The sequence below is a fragment of the Tupaia chinensis genome, unplaced genomic scaffold (genome assembly GCF_000334495.1).
Source record: "Tupaia chinensis unplaced genomic scaffold, TupChi_1.0 Scaffold142134_1, whole genome shotgun sequence".
In the NCBI taxonomy this organism is placed as follows: Eukaryota; Metazoa; Chordata; class Mammalia; order Scandentia; family Tupaiidae; genus Tupaia; species Tupaia belangeri.
In genome coordinates this window covers 474,805-488,406 of record NW_006201985.1, presented here as the reverse complement: position 1 = coordinate 488,406, position 13,602 = coordinate 474,805, and the positions used below count along the sequence as shown (strand labels likewise).

The 13,602-nt window shown below is 41.1% G+C and overlaps 1 protein-coding gene across 1 annotated transcript in view; it reads right to left on the bottom strand.

Annotated features, from left to right (window-relative positions):
* The window catches only part of SYT9 (synaptotagmin 9), a 227,098-nt gene that overhangs the window by 212,619 nt on the left and 877 nt on the right, over positions 1-13,602 (bottom strand). Inside the window, exon 2 of the mRNA XM_006163438.2 lies at positions 13,548-13,599. Coding sequence (XP_006163500.1) covers positions 13,548-13,599 — 52 coding nt within the window. The remainder of the gene's footprint in view (positions 1-13,547; positions 13,600-13,602) is intronic.

The following is a 13,602-nucleotide window of genomic DNA, read 5'->3' as shown; positions in this document are numbered from 1 at the left end:
ATTTTGACTTCTTGTATTATAGCCTTCATCTCTAACAGTTCCATCTGATTCTTTTGTAAAGTGTGAAATTCCTCTTTTAGATCTTGCATGAATTTCCTCACCTCCTGGAACTCTTCAACTCCTTTCTCCTTCCTCTTCAGCAGCTCCTTGTCTTTCTTCTCTTCCATCTCTGTTAGCTTTGCTATTATGAATGTTCTAAATTCTTTATCAGACATTTCCATGATTTCCATTGAACTGTGTGTGGACGAAGAGGAGTTATCCTTTTCCCTTGGAGGAGAGGTATTTTCCTGCTTCCCCATATTTCTTGTGGTCCTGCAGTGATATCTAGTCATCTGGTGTATGGTCGGTTTCTTCCCAAACTTGGAAGTTCAATCTGAGGGTTGAGGAGTGTGTAGAAAAGGAAACAGAGAGAGGGAAACAATAGGAACAATAGCAAAAAAACAGACAAGAAACAAAGAAAAAGAGAAAAAAAATGAAGAGAAAAATTTTTAAATAAAACTGAAAAAAATTAATATTCAAAAAATTTCAATAAAATCCAAAAATTAAAAAACCGCATGGCGTGCTAGCACGCTGCACGAAGTGGCTAGATCACAGGAGCCATGGAGCTATCTATTGCAGAAGGCCTGTTCTGTTCACTTCCGCCTCCTCTGGGTTGGGAGGGGGAGAGGGAATTATTAACAAGATAAAGGGCTAGGAGGGGCCAACAGGCCCAGAAAGACGCCTCCCTCACCTTAAAAAAAAAAAAATTCTAGAAAGCAAAATTTAAAAAAAAAGAGAGAGGAGACAGAGAGAGAGACAGAGGTAGAGAGAGACAAAGACAGATACAGAGACAGGAGGCCTGAAAGGGATCATCCTACCATGTGAGTTTTGTATGCTGGAGGTCGAATTATCAGTGGGACCTCTTCATTTCTCCGTTTCCCCCAAAATGGCTAGATTGCAGGAGCCATGGAGCTGTCTCTTGCAGAAGGCCTGTCACCACTCTTCATCTTAAAATCCTATAACAGTTCTGCAGTGACACAGCTAATGCAAACTGAGATATCTTCAGTAGCCAGGCATGTCTTATAAGTGTTATAAGTAAGGTGTATGTATGTGGGGTGAGGTGAGGGGACTGGGGAACAAGAGTGAAAAGTGGGTAATGTGTGACCCACCTAAGAGCATTCAATTCAATTATTTTAAATTATTATGTCTGCTGCTTGGCAGGCCCAGTAAAGAGAATAAAGAGCCAACTCGGCAGCATGGCTTAGTGTGTACTAGGCAGACTTGCCGTGGTTACTCCCTCCTGGGCTCTATAACATCAGAAAACAGACCATGCATATGCACGGACTGGGTAGTTGCAATGCAACAGAAAAAAATTGCTTTTTCATTATTAAATAACCAGGCAAGGAAGCAAGATGTCACTGTTGGCAGTCAGAAATTATATCTGGAACCCAGATGTTTGAACCAGATGATTAAACTTGCTACAGGCAATTGTTACAACTACAGGAGGTACTTACACTTGAGTTTCAAGGTGACATGATTGAAGTCTAATAGGTAATCTTCCACTCAGTGATTCCAATCTGTCAGGACCCTTTCTTGGATAGAAAGAACATCACTGACACCAGCTTTAGCATATTTCCCAGAAAGAACCAGGAAGGCTTGAAAAGCTACATTCAAAGAACTTCCTCCATCCCCAAATCTCCTGGTGTACTTTGCTTAAAATGGATCCTTTACGTGCATCTCAGTAAATTCTATCTCTTTGAAGATTTTTGTGTCAAAGTGCTCCAGCCCAGTCCTCAGTGAGACTAGGACAATGTCATACAACACTTGCATGATCTGACCTGACCAGTTGTTTACTGGGGCAGCCTTGTCTCTCACTCTTCTAAACACACACTCTTCATTATTACCAAGGATCCCTTCTTTCCTGTTTTAGGGTCTTTGTAAATTCTTAGAATGCATTTCCCACCCACCCACAGGTTCTAGGCAAACAGATCTGGCCAAGAGCAAACTGTACAGGGAGCCTCTGCAGATGCACTAGAGTCAGCTCTTCTCCTGCAGCGTACTCAGTACAAATCTCCTGTCCTGATTTTTATTTTATTAATTACAATTATTTTATCTCAGTTCCATAAGAGCAGTAAGCCTGTCTAATGCATCTTTGAGTTACTGATGCCTAACTCAGTACATGGCGCTTAAGAGGTACTCGGTGAATGTTTTCTATATTTAACTTAGTTAAAATTAGAAGACCTAGCAGAACAGTGTGGCGGAACTCTATTAAGGGCAAAGTGGGGTGAAGTGAGAAAGAAAACATAGAGAAAATGAGATTCAAATTAGATAACAGTTATTTTTCATATTTCATATCAACACTTTTTATTGGGAAGAATGTTACAACAAATCCCTATTTGCTGATGGTCCCCTACAACTTTAAAAGGCATTCTAGTATAATTAATTGATTATAGCCAGACAATCTGAGTTCATTCGCCATACAGTGTTCCTTCCATGAGCTCATTTGACAGAATATTTCAATCCTAACTAATGTAATCTGATCTTAAAAAGTTAAGTTTTTCAAAATAATACTAATGGCACATAGTAGTAAATAAACAGAAAACTCACGTAAGAGGAAATAAGAATAAATTTAAAATATTAAAAAATTCAATACTGGGCTAGCAGGTGGTGTGGTGATTAAGGTGCTGGATCCAACACATGGCCAACGATGCAGTTTGAGTCCCAGACCTGGCTGCCTAAAAAACATGCTGGACATGCATGCCCAAAATCTAAAGAGGAGAATGGAGGAGAAGGGACTATGATACAGCCATCCTTCAGCCAGGGGATAATTTCTCATTTTCCCTCTCTCTCTCAAGTGATTGCATATGTCTTATGGCAAAAAAAAAAAAAAAAAAATTAAATCCTGTTAACAAAAAATACAATCAGATAGCTGTTTAAAACTTGTTAAATTAGCAACAATTGTTCACATTATATCAATTAATGCTAATGGATTTACTGTTGACAGGTATCAGGACTAATAGACATAAACACATGGGAAAGTTTTGGTTTTGTTTTTTTAAGAGAGATTTTTTGTGATAGGATGCATGTGCTTGCCAGAGAGATAGAGACAAAAAGTGAAAAATCTTCCTAAAAGGAGGATGGCCATACCGCAATCCCTTCTCTTCCATTCTCCTCTCGGGATTTTGGGCATGCGTGCATGAGCCTGGCATGAATTTTTAGTCACTGGGTCTGGGACTCAAACTGTGGTTGACTATGTGAGAGTCCAGTGAAATAACCATTAAGCCTTCTGCTAGTTCTGGCAAGTTTTTGAGATCACTGCTGATGATTTATCATTACAAAAGTTTTCCCAGAAGTGAGTAGGGAACTATAGACATGATACTATTTGTACTAATGAAAAATTAGAAGCTAGAAATACCCAGAAAGAATGGTTAAATAAAATGGGAATACCCACTCTTGGAATATGTATTTATATATCTAGCCATCAGAATAATAGTAGTAATAACAATAATACTGACAAAATAATTATTTTTCATGACAAAATTATAATAATGATGATGATAGTGTTAACGTTTATTGAGAATTTACTATGTGCCAGGTACTATGGCACTTATTTCGCATCCATTATGAGATAAATATATATATAATGAGATAGGTACTAGTATGGAGACATCAGATTTAGCAAATAAAAATATAGGATACTGGGGCCAGCAGATGGTATAATGATTACGTCACTGGACTCCCACATAGTCAATTGCAGTTTGAGTTCCAGACCCAGTGGCTTATAACTTAGACCAGCCATGTGTGTGTGCCCAAAATCCTGAGAAAGGAATGGAGGAGTGGCATGGCCACTCTCCTAGGGGGATGATTTCTCACTTTCTATCTCTCTGTCTTTCTCTGTCTCTCTGGCAAGCACTTGTGCCCAGAATGGAGGAGAAGGGACTATGATACAGCCATCCTTCAGCCAGGGGATAATTTCTCATTTTCCCTCTCTCTCTCAAGTGATTGCATATGTCTTATGGCAAAAAAAAAAAAAAAAATTAAATCCTGTTAACAAAAAATACAATCAGATAGCTGTTTAAAACTTGTTAAATTAGCAACAATTGTTCACATTATATCAATTAATGCTAATGGATTTACTGTTGACAGGTATCAGGACTAATAGACATAAACACATGGGAAAGTTTTGGTTTTGTTTTTTTAAGAGAGATTTTTTGTGATAGGATGCATGTGCTTGCCAGAGAGATAGAGACAAAAAGTGAAAAATCTTCCTAAAAGGAGGATGGCCATACCGCAATCCCTTCTCTTCCATTCTCCTCTCGGGATTTTGGGCATGCGTGCATGAGCCTGGCATGAATTTTTAGTCACTGGGTCTGGGACTCAAACTGTGGTTGACTATGTGAGAGTCCAGTGAAATAACCATTAAGCCTTCTGCTAGTTCTGGCAAGTTTTTGAGATCACTGCTGATGATTTATCATTACAAAAGTTTTCCCAGAAGTGAGTAGGGAACTATAGACATGATACTATTTGTACTAATGAAAAATTAGAAGCTAGAAATACCCAGAAAGAATGGTTAAATAAAATGGGAATACCCACTCTTGGAATATGTATTTATATATCTAGCCATCAGAATAATAGTAGTAATAACAATAATACTGACAAAATAATTATTTTTCATGACAAAATTATAATAATGATGATGATAGTGTTAACGTTTATTGAGAATTTACTATGTGCCAGGTACTATGGCACTTATTTCGCATCCATTATGAGATAAATATATATATAATGAGATAGGTACTAGTATGGAGACATCAGATTTAGCAAATAAAAATATAGGATACTGGGGCCAGCAGATGGTATAATGATTACGTCACTGGACTCCCACATAGTCAATTGCAGTTTGAGTTCCAGACCCAGTGGCTTATAACTTAGACCAGCCATGTGTGTGTGCCCAAAATCCTGAGAAAGGAATGGAGGAGTGGCATGGCCACTCTCCTAGGGGGATGATTTCTCACTTTCTATCTCTCTGTCTTTCTCTGTCTCTCTGGCAAGCACTTGTGCCCTATAGCAAAAATCTCTCTAAAAAACAAAATAGGGTGCCCAGTTTAGTTTGAATTTAAGCTCAATAACCGATTATTTTATATAAAAACATCCTGTGCAATATTATCTGTTGTTTAACCGAAATTCAAATTGAACTGGCATTCTGTATTTTATTTGAAAACTAGCAATCCTGTATTTTATCTGGACACTAGTAAACTAGATACTAGTAACCCATTTTATTGATGAGATAACTTGCTCAGGAACATAAATCTAAAGAAAGATAAAGTGCTACGCTACAAAAAAGTAGCAAAAAAATTTTTTGCCTACTAATAAGTAAAACATATGCATGCCTATGGACCACGGCTGAAAGGAAACATGGGCAGGGGATACTACTCTGATGCAATACCCATTCATCGAGCAGTTACTCTATGCATTGTTCCATAGCAATCTTCTACTTTTATTTTACAGATAAATAAAATGAAGAGTGAAATATGTTGCTCAACTTCCCTAAGTTAGTAAGTGCAGGGCCAGATTCTGCCTCCAAAATTCTTGCATATTTCACTATGTTGTTTTGATTTCCTAGATATTTTTTTCTTCAATGTGGCTATAAATGTGTTTGTGTGATAAAATGCATGCACAAGAACACATGAATATTTCAAGGAGATGAATGCAAAGTCAAGTCCTTAGGGTTTCCTTTGCTTTGGTCTAAAACCACTGCAAGAGCCAACCAAATGAAACGCTTGAAAGAAAAAGTTGTGATGCACATTTATGGCTGCAAGGAAGATCGATTATCACAGTAAAAACTTCTTCGCAAGTCGAATTGTGACTCTGTTCAGAAAGTAGAAATATATACTCCATACACATACTACTTTTTTCTTTTGTAATTTAGCAGAGAGTACATGTGCTTACCAGGTGAAGACAGAGAGGGAGAAAGTGAGAAAGCACCCCCCCCAGAAGGGATGGTCATGCCACAAACCCTTGTCCATTTCTCCCCCTTTGGGGATTTTAGAAACAAATGCACACGTGCCTGGCATGCTTTTCAAGCTTCTGGGTCCAGGACTTGAACCAAACCATTATGTGAGATCCAACTGCTTTAACCGCTATGCCACAGCTGGCCTCATACTCATACTTTTTAAAGTTAGACTACTCTCCCATTAGACCTTCTTGCTAAGCTCTTACCTTTTCTCTGTATAAATTTGTCAGTTATCTGAACTCAGTCAGTTAAGAGGGGATTATGGGCCTAGCTGCTGTGTCCCAGCAGTAATGTAAGTGCCCTGCAAGACTGGAAGCCACATGGTAACCACGGATTCGGGTCTCAGGACTGTCCTGAAAACAAGCAAGGCCTGGGGATCCAGAATCCTGAGGAGCTGAAGGGCTGGGGAAATGAGATCACGGTGTGATGAAATGCTGTTGAAGGTGCTTCCTTCACTGTCTTTCCCTCACATGCACACAAACACTGTCATAAAAAATAGGGGGGGGCCTACTGATTTTTTTAAAGTCAACCATTGGGAAATCACACATGCACACATGAACACAGTAGTGTGAGTATCATTTTTCAGTGAAAGCAACACCAATGCACTATACATAATAGAGAATTTTAGGGTGATTACCTTTAGATGTCATCTTAATTTTCCTTGAAATTTTAGCCTACATCAAAAAGTTTATGCTTTTGTTTGTTTATTCTAAAAGTGGCAGCTGGCCACAGGGGCTGCCTATGATGCCTGTACCACAATTTGCTTTTGTTTTTTCCTCTTGATAATTACCTCATGACTAAACCACTCACTGGTCCATGTAGAGGAATCCCACAGAGATGAAAACAAACTTGTTTAAATAAAATATTTATGAAGAAGCCCTAAAATGTCACTGAAGTAAATGCAAATTACATCTTCAAATATTGTGCATCCAATATGCCATTCATTCCTTTGAAGACTCTATTTCCTGATTGCAATTAACATTAATTTTTAAAAATTAATTCCATTGTGCACAATCACACCAATGCCTATTCATAAAATTTCAGTGATTTAAGATTGACTCCCTTTAGATTATCTTGGAAAATTTGACTTAAAAGTTAATATTTAATCTCGATGACTATTTTGGAGATTTTTTTCCATAAAAACTATATTTAATTATTATTTTACACATACATCTTTTACTAAGTGATTTCACTATAATTCAACACAAGGTGACATTAGTGAAGGTTCCTTATTCTGGTCTTTTAATGACATATTATTGGACAAGATTTTTCTCAATTTGTTTCTTTTCTCTGCCTTTCAAATTAAGAGAACATACTAGAGTCTCATTTAAAAAAAATAATTCACCAAAAGGTCCATGATCTCATCGGAAAGAGACAGAGAGATAGAGAGAGAGAGAGAGAGAAGAAGAAAGCACCCCTTAGGGGTCATGCTACAATCACTTCTCTTCCATCTCTCCATCCTGTCAGGATGCACACACATGCATGGTGTCATTTGAGCCTCTGGGACCATGATTCAAACCACAGTTGGCCATGTGGAATCTAGCTCTCTTAACCACTAGGCTATAGGGCTGGCTCTTTCATGATATTTTTAAAAAGCCCTCAAAGTATAAACTTAGGATAATATTGTCAAAGCAAAGTTATGATTCTGTTGGTATGGATATTAAATCTACTGATACAAGGGTAACAACTAAGGACCCTCATTTTCAGTACCATCTTTCCTAATTTTACAATAAAGGAATGTGAGCTGAGCTAAGAACTAGCTTCATATTTCACCTGATGATCTCTAAAGTTGTCTTCCATCTGGCACATCAGAATCAAATGAGGAATGTGGAAAATATATTGACACCAGGCTTCTTAACCAGAAATTCTGATTTAATTGGCCTAGGGTACAGCAGTCATTGGTAGTTTTTTTTACTTGTTAGAGCTGCTTAAATATCTATTTGCAGCCAAAGTTGAAAACCACTGGTCATGGGATCAGCAGTTAGCATAATGGCCATGTTGCTGGACTCCCATGTAGTGAACAGCAGTTCGAGTTCCGGACCCGGCGGCTTAAACTCATGCTGGGTGCTTGTGTGTGAGTGCCCAAGATCCTGAGAGGAGAATGGAGGAGAACAGATTGTGGCGTAGCCATCCCCCCGGGGGCGGGGGGGGGGTGTGATTTCTTGCTTTCTCTCTGGCAAGCACACGTGCCTTATAGCAAAAATCTCTCAAAAAAACAAAACAAATCAAAACAAAAACAAAAACCACTGGTTGAGAGAAAGCTTTTCATGAGTAGAGTAATATTCACTTGCAGAGAAGAGTCACTAACGATGAATTCTTAAGAATCTGCTTCCCCTCCTGACCTGTTGAGCATTTTCTAGACCTTGGGTCCAGACTCTAAACATGCAGAAAAATTTTCAGAATATAAAGTTGGAACTTGAATGTTGGAACCAGCATCCTGGATAAGGGAATTCCTAACCAAAACACTAAGCTGAATCTTTACAGTATATAGAGTTTAACCTACACTTGGAAATTAACTCCATTATATAAATACACAAAAGAGAAAGGAGGTCTAGGGGCAGCACATATGAAAAACACCTGGGAATTTTCATTGACAATAACTCCTAAACCCTTATATATGTGGTTTTACTACCTAAGAAGCTAGGTTGACTTAAAACCAACTTTAAAAAATGGAATCCTGGCCTTTGGTTAGCTTACTTTTCTACACTTTAGTTTACTCATGTATACCAACCACTTCTAGCCATGCTTCTCAAACTTTAATGTGCCTATAACTCACTTGAGGATCTTGTTAATAGAGAGATTCATATTCATCAGTCTGCAGTGGGCCTGAGATTCTACACGTCTAATGAACTCCCAGCTGCTGCTGCACCCAGACAAGTGTCTTGGAGCGCCAGGTCTTAGAAGACTGCTACAACGCCTAAGTGAAATGACCTACATAAAGTGCTTGGTGCAAATGTGGCTGGCATCCTAGGAAAGAGCAAATGCTTACAAAGAAAAGATTTTAAAAAAAATACTTAAAACCAGGCCAGTAGATGGTATGGTGGTAGGAGTGTCTGGATTCTATATGGCTGGCTGTGTGGTTCAAGTCTGGGACTTGGCAGCTTTAATAACATGTATGTGTGTGCCCCAAATCCTGAGAGAATAGAGGAGAACAGTTTCTGGTGTGGCCATCTCCCTGGAGAGTGATTTCTCACTCCTTCCTTCACCTCTCCAGTGAGCCCAAGTACACTATAGCAAACTATTTAAAACAACAACAACAACAACAAAACAAAAACAAAAACAAAACTAGACATTATATTGTCCAATCCACCTTTCTTTTGCACATGTGGAAACATTGAGTCTAGAGAAGTTAAGGCAGTTACTCCCTCCCTACTAGCCAAAAGTGTATAATAAAGAGGAATAAGACTAATTATTTTTGACCACAAAAAGTATAATCAAGACCAATGAGAGGATGTTTAAGAGTTTTTAATTCCCTACAAGGGGAAACCTAACAACAAATGCTGTCCTACAACCAAGCTCTCGACAGTGACATCTCCAGTCACAAAATAGGACCATAGACCAGTTGGGGTGTTAATGAAGATATTCATACTTTCAGTCACTGGACAACAAGACAACTTGATTATCTAAAAAGGCATCGCATTTCCTATGTTCAAAAATTTAAAAACAAAACTGAAACCTCTTGCTTTTCCTCCTCACTCCTAACTATTCTCTCATCTTTCACATCCCTTCTATCAATAAAGACCAGTGGCTGTACCTTTAAGTAGTGTCCATAATCCAATTACTTCTTACCATCTTCATTACAGCTATCTCTGTCCAAGCCATTATCACTTCTTTCTGGATTTCCAAAATATTGGGTTGTCAGAAAAGTCATGACCATATCTCTTTGTTTTTCTATGAAAAAAAATTGTATCATGACCTTCCCGACAACCCAATAGCTTTTTCTTGGTTTCTCTTATCTGTTCGCTTGGTCTCCTCTACAAAGCAGTCAAAGTGTTATCACTTCTCTGCTCAACATCTTCAAATGGCTTCCTATATCATTCAGGATAAAAGCCAAAATCCTTTCAATGGTTTATAAGACCCTACATGATCTACCCTTTCCAACTCTTGACCATATTTCTTATCCCGCTCCATCTTTTTCAGTCTTCTCTGGCCACCCCTGAAGTCACTTTCACTTGAGTCATATCAATGATGATGCTACCTCAGGCCCTTCTAACTTGTTGTCTCCTCTGAGATCTATACATTTACACCTCATATTACCAACCTATGAAACAACACAAAAACACCAAAAGAGTATTCTAACTGCCCTCTATGGACAAAAGAGCTCACTCTTAGTTAAGGATCAGCATTCTACTTTGCACAAGTTAGTACAGAAGATTGAATGAAACCTTCCAGTCTTGATTGTCATTTAGGTTCATTTTTAAAAATCATACTTGTTGGGTCCAGCCACCATGATGCAGCAGTAGTGCCACTGCTTGGGAAGCTGGAAGTCATAAGAGAGACCTGAGTTCAATTCCCAGGCCAACTTACACATGCCAGGTACAATCACATGTGCCTGTTCTCCTAGTTAACCAGAGACCATGGCAAGAGGATTACAACACAGTACTCTGCCCAAAATACTATCTCTTTCCATTTCCCATTCTCTCTCTTCTTCCCCCATAAAGGAAAACACACACACACAAAGTCCTCTGCTAACACCAAGTCAGAGAAGGTTCAGTGTGGGAACCAGCAGTTAGCGTAATGGCTATGTCGCTGGACTCCCACGTAGTCGACCGCGGTTCGTGTCCCGGACCCGTTGGCTTAAAACTCACGCGTGCGTGCCCAAGATCCCGAGAGGAGAATGGAGGAGAAGGGATTGCAGCGTGACCATCCCCCCTGGGGGGTGATTTCTCGCTTTCTGTCTCTATGTCTCTCTCTGTCTGTCTGGCGAGCGCACGCGCCCTACAGTGAAAATCTCTCCAAAAAAAAAAAAAAAAAAGAGAGAGACGGTTCAGTGCTATACCCACCGGAGAATTACTCCCTGGGTAAAGAATAACCCTTATGGATGACTTAAGCTCATTGGTCTGTGTCCCAGCCTTATCCCACCTGTCAATAAATGAATAAACATCCTAGATGCAGTGCAACTCTGCTGTCCACGTGGAATTATATGCTTTCCTCCTTTTTATAACCAAAGCCCTCATTTGAGCTAACAGGGGGTGGCCATAAATGAAGACAGACAGAGAAAGCAGGGATGTGGCCATCAGGTGGATTCCTTTACAGAAATGGAAGTTACTCATTTACAGGAACGACTCTCTAGGGACCCACATCCCATTGCTGTTGTGGTTGTCTCAGTTCCCACAACATAGTAACAGGGATGCTTTTCAAACAGTGTTGTGCAGTACAGCTTCTCCAGCCACTGAGCTCTTAGGGCTCAGAGATGAAAGCCAATCTTGGCTTGGACAAACCACTTTGGAGCAATGGAGATCAACTCATATGCTGCAAGAATTAATATGGGCAAGGTGAGGAAGAAGGGACAGGAAGACAGATTTGGCCTGAGCTGATGCACCCATGGAGGACTGGGGGGTACTTCTGAGACCATTTGGGCTTCATTTCCTCTTGCCTCTCAAAGTTCCCTCTGCTGCCTCATGAGCAGGCTTCTTCCCAACCCAAACTTAAGAGCCAAAGGAGTATGGGGCTACCTCAAAACCCTCATGCCCCAGTTTAAGAAACCAGAGCACTGCTCTTAGGAACTCAAAAGGTAGCAAGCTAGACTCTTGTCTCCAGCTATTTCTCCTATAAGGAGTCTTCTTGTAACTCTGAGGACCACCCAGTGTAGGCCTGAGAGGAACCTGAGAATAGGGACACCAGCCTCTGGGTTGAAAGGAGCAGAGGAAGAAAATCAGCCAAGAAGATGTGGCGTACTGAACATGTGATTCAGAAATAGGCCTCGTTCATCTCTTACGGAGCCAAAGATGATGGCTTGCTTATGTGGGAAAGCGACGTGTGATGCGGTCACAGGTGAGAAGTGAGATGTTTGAACATGAACGCTTGCTTTCAGTGAACATGTTACATAACTTTGTTTCTGCTGCTTAAGGACAGAACTTCCTTAACTTAGGACATCTTCCCAGGACTCCCATTTGTGAGGTGAGGTGAGGTGTTCCTCCATCCTCTACACAGCAATTGTGTCCAGCAACAAACCGCACACTGGATGGCCATTAAACCTTCCAGGAAATGACTGGGATCAGCACTTCAACTTACTTCTTCTGTACTTCGAAGTAACACATATGTAATCATTTGATAAAGTTAATGCAATCACAAGCAACTGGGAACAAAAGGCTTCCTTTTGATAGAAAAAATAGCCTTTAAGTAAGGGAAAGCTGATCAACTTTGAATAGATGACTTCACCCCACACACCCATCTTGAATATACAATCAAGGATATGCTATTTTAGTCAGGCTCCGTGTGAATCTCTCTAGGAGTCAACTGATTCTTTAATATACCCTTCGGGTACATGGATTTTCACATAAAGGACCGGCTTAAGTGAGGTAAATGCATCCTGGATAACTTGCACAGCCATAGCTCATTTCCAGTATTTACACACGGGACTATCAAGGGAAAGGTCATGTTCTCATCTTTAAAAAAATCCAACCACAATATGCTTTTTTAAAAAAGTATTAGGCTGGGAGAATATTCGAGAAAATTATTTCTCCAGGTGAAAAATATCTCAAACATTTTCAAGGGATATATTTTCTAGTTACCTGTAATGGATGAGAAGACATTGGAGACCCAGGACCCCTAGGGAAAGCAAAGCTCCACTAAACCTCTCTCCTCCGACCTTAATTGGTCAGATGCCAAAATAAATGAACTTTTCAAAGTTAGGAGCTTTGCAACTTTCACGAGGGGATAACTGCAGCTACACAAGCCAGCAGGCACCGACAAGCCCACCCACCGAGTGTGCCTGGTGGTCCAAGCTGGTGGCCAGGCCCAGAACGCCTCAGCGGTTTGCGACCCACTGGCAACGGGTTCAGGCCCAGCTGCCAAAGGTCCCGGAACTCCTGGGCCCTGGCCCAGTGCTGGATCCCATCCTGCCCTTCTCATCCCAGACCAAGGAAAGAAATTAAGCTCAGGAGCGAGGACGAGCAGCCCCCTGGTGGGATTCAGTCGCAGCCCGGGGCCGTCTCCAACTCCCAACTTCCCAGAGTTTCCCCGGCCCCGTCCCCCTTCCCACTGCTTAGGAGGCCACCGCGGCCTCCCCTAGCAGGGAGCGCAGAGCCGAGGGAGCGGTGCGCGTAGCTGGGAGCTCGGGAGCCGCCCCCAGGAGCCCTGGCGTTGGGAGAGCAGGTGGCGGGCGTGGTCCTCCTGCCCTGTCCCAGCCCACCCGGACTCGGCCTCAGCGCCGCAGCCTCCGCCGGGGTCCCTGAGGGTTCCAACATCAGGCCAAGGTCCACTGGTTCTTGATTCCTCCTCTGTCTCAGTGGCTGCCCCCGGTAGGCTCCCAGTCCGCGTCGCTCCTCTGCTTCAGGCCCCAAGTCCTAGCCCGGGGCCCTTTCTCGCTTCAGGCGGCGGCGGCGGCACTCACCTGGGTGACGGAGCCGGGGTCTGGCGCGGTCCCGCAGGTGGTAGATGAAATCCTG